At 36.7% G+C, this 6,881-nt stretch overlaps 1 protein-coding gene and 1 pseudogene across 1 annotated transcript; both read left to right on the top strand.

Moving 5' to 3' along the window:
• The first annotated feature begins 561 nt into the window (after positions 1–561).
• Positions 562–1,430, top strand: LOC121743465 (dof zinc finger protein DOF1.5-like). Its single transcript, XM_042136771.1, has one exon. It carries the CDS (start codon positions 705–707, stop codon positions 1,131–1,133), a length of 429 nt encoding a protein of 142 aa, XP_041992705.1. The 5' UTR covers positions 562–704; the 3' UTR covers positions 1,134–1,430.
• Positions 1,431–3,235: 1,805 nt separating this feature from the next.
• Positions 3,236–6,805, top strand: LOC121746065 (annotated as a pseudogene).
• The last annotated feature ends 76 nt before the right edge of the window (positions 6,806–6,881 follow it).

The raw sequence follows: 6,881 nt of genomic DNA, 5'->3' as shown, positions 1-6,881 counted from the left end.
AACTCTTTTAAGACAAACAATAAATTTTTTCCTTCAAATGAGATAATTGAGATGTGACCTAGTCTTCAATTTATTTTTTTATATATTTCTTAGTTTACTAATTTTATATTTAAACTTTGTAGAGTATATAATTATTGATAGTGAACGGAAGTATAAAATTTTATATATCTCGAACCATGTTACCATGATATTTCATTAATCATCAATATCTTAAGTCGTTGATCTTTTATGTACCTTGCTATTTAAAAAAGAGATGAAGAAAGTGGGGTGGAAAAAGAGCAAGTGGATTTCATTTTAATTAATCAAATCAAAAGAAACTTTTGGGCTTTATCCCTTTAATCTTTACTTTGCACTCAACATACCTGGCCTGGGCCCCACTTCCCTGGTTTTCAAACTAAACAAGATCATGACATGGATAAAAAGTTGAGCATCAACTTTTTCACTTAACCCCACTTCTAATTGGCTACCACATCATTTCATTTATTTTTAATTTTTATAGATGCTATATTCTATTCAACTACAGTGTGTGTAACCACAATATTTTCATCACATAAATCCTTATATATTAGAATGGTAGTGTGATTGAGTTCATACATACATAACAAGTCAATACTCTTCCTTAAATACCTCAATACTTGATCACATTCACACCAAATTACCTCTATAATCAAATTTAATTCTTTAATCTCTCTCTTTGTGGCTCTATGGCGGAGGTTGAGGAAAGAAACATATCGGGGATCAAGCTGTTCGGGACAACGATCCCGATCATTCAGGAACGATCAGAAAAAGCGGGTGATTGTGATCGTGAATCATGGAAAGCGGAAGATCGGGCGGCTGAGAAGAGGCCGGAGAAGATCATCCCGTGCCCGAGGTGCAAAAGCATGGAGACGAAGTTTTGTTACTTCAACAACTACAATGTTAATCAGCCCCGACACTTTTGTCGGGGCTGCCAGAGGTACTGGACCGCCGGCGGGGCCCTCCGCAACGTCCCCGTCGGAGCCGGCCGCCGCAAAAATAAGCCGGCGACATCGGAGGGGTGCTTCTTCGATGCGCCGATGATGGAGGTGGCGGAGCATGGCGGTTTTGAGGCGGCGAAGAGGAGGAGATGCGATCTCAATAGTCAAAGTTGCTGAGATATCCGATTCTTTGTCTTTTAGTTTAAGGATGTATTTAATCGTGGAAAATAGAGAATAGAATATGCTCGTTTTTCTACGTTTCTTGTTGTACATATGCTCTCCTTGTACTAGTTGGTTATTTTAAATTTTTGTATATGATTTAACTAAGTATAGCTAGCGTTGAAAATGCAAGTAAGACGCGTATAGACTAGGAAGCTAGTTTATGTGTAAAAATATATGGTAATGAATTGGTCTTACAAGTTATATGGTTTTTGAAAAATGGAGTAATATGAAATTAGCCTCGTGATTTTTCAATATATATATAATGTTATGGAATTTGGGGCAAAACTAAACTATCATTCTTGCTTCACAGACTATCATTCTTGCTTCTACAGACTATCATTCTTGCTTCTTCAAATTATCATTCTTGGTTTTACAAACTATCATTCTTGTAGTTGGAAACTATCATTCTATGAGTTTCAAGCTATCATTCTATGGGTTGTGAACAACTAATGAAGTGTTCAGGGACTGATGTGTAAAAGCTCAGGGTCTAATATGCAAATTCTTGTAATTTCTGTTTGAATCTTCCCTTCAAAACTTTGTATATAGAATGAGAGGAATTAGTGAGAGTCTCGGCTTCAGGGATCGAGCTGTGTAACTAACAAAAGTAAAAGAGAGTTCTTCATCTTGAGTTAGTTGGAATTCTTCCAGAGATTCAATAAAAGTTCTTCACCGTTTCCCCTTGAGTTCATAAATTCTTGGTTACTCATTTTCAATCAGCATTGCGTGTGTTGTTCTTATTCGTTCAAGTATTGATCTTGATTGTGCTCGAGATCTGAAATTGATAGCGTTGAGCTGCTGTTTACATATAACTAATTAAATTCAATCATTTCGTTAAACAATCCAAGCTCTGTGCATGAACTAGCTATCGATCGTTGGATCCTTTTATTGTGACACTATTGTTTTTGTAAGTAAATTTCTCGTGTTATAATTATATAGAGTACATTATACAATCCATTTTACTTGACATTGTAGATATGATAATGAGAGGTTAAGTATATGATTTTGAAGTAAAATTGTATTTTATAGGTGGAGTTTTATAAACGTAATATTTTGCCAATTATGATACTAATCACTAGAGTGGAAATTGAGATGGAAAACTTCCTTTTGCAAAGTTCATTATTTCGCAATAATAGTAATACTATATATGAAGGCCGGCGCACATGGTTTTTTTTGGAGAGTTATTGATACGATATGATATGCGCCATTAATTCAACAATCTATTTAAATTGCATAGCATAGGAGGAATCTAATGAATACAAAAACAAGTGTCAAAACTATGAACAATTATTATTTAAACTCTCGAGTTTTTTAGATGATGAATGACGAGAAAAACAATTACTAATAATCCTCTATTTGATAGGTGGATGAAATTTTGCTTGAGCACTTTGTTGGTCGAGACGCAATTGAATAAAAGAGTTAAAACTCAAAACTATAATAACTATATTTATCTATGTTTACAAGACTCGAACAAGTTCAATTTATAAGCACAATTTCTCCTAGAAAACGGAAACTTAATGTTGATCACTTATGGGAGTGACTCAACAAATAATTAAATGAAGATCAGACGTACCAATCAACAAACTAAGCTAGGACAATTAAACACTAGTACTATTATATAGATAGACTTCAACTCTCATGCAAACTCTTGGGCCCTGGCCTTACCTTACAGTCGACGAGGCATGACAGGCCCATTCACATGGCGTCTCTCCTAAGATTGATTAATCTCATGACAGGTCTATCGCGGCCCACTATAACTGGGCCTGTGCAATGCCCATTTTTGAAGACATGTCAATCAAATTGTACTACTAGTAGCTACGCGCCGCGCGTCATTTTTTGTTTTCTTTCGGAGATTTCAGTTCGGGACAAATTATTCACATTTTGATTTTGGTGGCATCATGATAAAAATCCTTGCTTTTTGCTTCGTGTTCATGTACCAGGCAGGCAGTGGATACGAAGCTCTGTGTCAATCTCTCATTATTCACCTCTTTTTAAGCGACTCGTCACAGAGAGAGAGTCTCTACTAAATACGGCGGTGTATGGGCGGAGCGTGCTTATGACGCGCCGCATCTGAGAAGGATAAGAACGAGTATCGCCTGATTTTATTAATACAGAGTGCGGATAGATGGCTGCCTCTGCGCCTTTGTTTTACTCTTTCTCTCCTCGAATTATCAGCCGCCGGCATAAAAATTCGGTCAATCCGCCGCCGTCGTCTTCTAGCTCTTGCTCCCCTTCACCTTATTCTTCTTACTCTAATTTCTCATCTCGTCGGCCAGGGCGTTATTGGAATTGCATTACACATTCCGGTAGCCTCTTCCTCTCTCTCTCTCTCTCTAATACTGTAATGTGTGGACGAGGTTTTACTGTCAGTATTTTCACTATTTTGTGATTTATTTACAGGCGGTGGAGTTGTGGAATTTCTTAAATTTGCTGATTGACTTGTTGTTTCACTGTAAAAACCTGGTGCCTATTCTCTTGTAATTGGATTGTGAAACTTGTTTATCTTTGCGGAATCGAGATCACGAATTTTCTAAAAAATATGGCATTTTTAATTATTGATTTTGAAGTTTATGCTCTTGTTAGCCTGATGTATCCAAACTGAATTTGTTAATTTTAATTCCATAAACGGACAAAGCTACTTGATTGGGTCACTCCATTATTCATCTGCGAATCTAATTATTAATCAATCATGCTTTGCTTAGCCTACTAGAATTAATCAATGCCTTGAAAATACAAAGTACTCCATGTTTGGTCAAATAAATTCACTCGGTTCATTTACATATTGCAGGCTTAAAAGTTATCTGGAAGCAACATAGCCTTAATGCTGAAGCTATGAGTACTACTCAAGGAGATCTTTCATCTTCAACGGCCATGATAAATTCGGAGGATAAACCTGATCATCTTCTTGTCCTTGTTCATGGCATAATGGGGAGGTATGCTGATTATTGTACATTGATTAAGTGAATACTGATAGTGCTATCTCGAGAATGTAAAGTAGATAGAAACTAATACTATATTAAGATGCACATGATTTTTATGTATGCTGAAGTTTCTAAGTGTTGCAGCCCAAATGACTGGACGTATTGTGAAGCAGAGTTGAAGAGGCGATTAGGAAAAAAGTTTTTGGTACATGGTATGTTTTCTTTTCTAATTGTTTCACATGTAAAGTCCACTCGACAAACAATAACTTCATTCCAATTTTTAGTGTTTGTGTAGTACCGTTTTATATAATATTGACATGGGAATGAAACTTTTTTGGAATAAAGAAAATGTATGGGGTAGAATTGCCACATTGTCATACCACTGATGATGCAGCTATATGCTATTTGGACTATGGCCTCATCATGTTTGTGGTATTGCTAAAGTTTTGTGAGTACATGTTTTCAATTTTGTTCTTCCCATACCTTTTGCATTATTCTACACATCAAGGAGGTGGGGGTGGGGGAGGGTATGTTTGAATTTTACAATTGGGATATGTTATCCCATATTGAGAACAATGTGCGGCAATGAATTAGAATGATGAGCCAGTTTACAACGTCTTATAATGCTTACTTTCCATGAATATGGGGATATAGATATACAGGGACTTTTCTTGGGGAACAATTGGAGATTTAATATGCAAAACAAAGCATCTTTTCGTCCTTGAGAATGCATGCAAAAGAGTGTCCGCGTTTGATGAATTTGAACTGATAAGTTCTCGTTGTAGTATAATCTGTGAGCTGTACTATAATTCATTTAGGATTTTACTTCCTTTCTATTTGCAGTGAGTTCTTGTAATATGTACACCAAGACTTTCACAGGCATCGATGGTGCTGGTAGACGACTGGCTGATGAAGTAAGTTCTTTGGGTTATGTTCTTTCAGACCTCTTTAATACTAGTGTGCATGGGTGGTGAACCACACTCATATGCCTGGGTCAAAAGTCCTTCTACTACTCATTATGAAGAATCGAGTCTGAATTGACAATCAAAGTGTTTCTCTCCTTTTTCTTTTTCCTTTTCTTGAACAGGTCTTGGAGGTCGTGAAGAAGGAAGATAGCTTAAAGATGATTTCCTTTCTAGCCCATTCATTCAGTGGATTAATTGCAAGATATGCAATTGCTGTGTTGTATACGCCTAATGTTTTTTCTAATTTTCCTGATGATACTTGCTACAAACTCCGAAACCTCATCTCCCTCAAACGGTGGTTTGATTGCTGGCCTGGAAGCAATTAATTTTATCACCCTGGCAACACCTCATCTCGGAGTAAGAGGAAGAAAACAGGTATATTTTGTTGACTGAAAGATTAACTTGTAAATATAGTATTTTATTCGTGTTGATTTAAAACTAATGGTTTATAATTTATTGTAGAATATTACACAATTACCTTACTTGTGATTTATAGTCATGTGGGATCTGACCTCCAGACAGTCAATTTTCTTCAATAATTCAGCTTCCATTTCTGTTGGGTGTGTCTTTCTTGGAGAAAATTGCTCCACCGATTGCTCCTATTTTTACTGGGAAAACTGGCAGTCAGCTGTTTCTCACTGATGAAGAGGCCGACAAACCTCCTCTCTTGTTACGAATGGCCTCAGACTGCGATGAAGGAAAATTTCTGTGAGAACACTTAACTTGTTATGATGTTCTTTTGTTAACTTTTGTCTTGGTGTTCAACTCTTAGGTTAATTTTTCTGAGTTACATTGCAGGTTTGCACTCGCTGCTTTCAGATGCCGGGTGCTTTATGCAAACGTCTCTTATGACCGTATGCTGATTTCAAATACTATAAATGGTTATTTTCTGTTGCATTGATTACTCACATTCTTAATGATGTCCAGATATGGTTGGTTGGCGCACATCCTCCGTTAGAAGAGAAGAAGAACTCGTTAAAGTAATTTGACATTTTCCTTGTTGTGTATAATTATCTTGATTAGTCAGATTTCTAATTTTGACACTGGCAGCCTACAAATGGGTCACTGGATGGCTACAAACACATCTGTTTTGTCCGAGAGCCCTAATTTCCCTTCAGAGGCAGCCGAAGCAAAGGAGGCTGCTCAAAATTATCCGAGCACACAGAACACTGTAGAATATCATGAGATTATGGAAGGTACGATCCCAATTATGAATAAAAATCCCTACTCTATTAAGGTGTATCACTGTTCATCTGTCTGGGAAATGAAAATTGTCTGTTACAGATGAAATGATACGTGGATTACAACGATTGGGATGGATGAAAGTTGATGTTAGCTTTCACTCGATATTCTGGCCGTTCTTTGCACACTTCAATATCCAGGTTAAGTAACAAACAGACCTCATACATCATCCTACGTTTATGCAACTATGGTTCTTTAATTTATACCTTAATTGTATAAACAGGGGAAAAACGAAAGGTTTCATAATGCTGGAGCCGGAGTGGTGGCGCATGTTGCTGACACCATAAAGCAACAAAACTCTTCACCATGTATTAGTGTTAGCCGTTGTATACTGGCAAGATGATGGGAAATTCCAGTTTTTTCATTAGTTATATCATTCTCTCCCCTCAATGTGTATAAGAATTCTTAGGATAACAATCTTTTATTGATAGATAGTGATTATATTTTCCATCCACCAATCAAAGTGATGAAAGAATGGTTCCACATAATCTTAATTTTGATATGTGAGGTTTCTCTATGTCTATATCTGCTCTTAACAATGTTTTGCAGCAACATGAATGCAGAAGATGAAGGATAAG

This window comes from Salvia splendens, chromosome 8, assembly GCF_004379255.2.
Source record: "Salvia splendens isolate huo1 chromosome 8, SspV2, whole genome shotgun sequence".
Lineage (NCBI taxonomy): Eukaryota > Viridiplantae > Streptophyta > Magnoliopsida > Lamiales > Lamiaceae > Salvia > Salvia splendens.
This window is presented reverse-complemented; position numbering and strand designations above follow the sequence as displayed.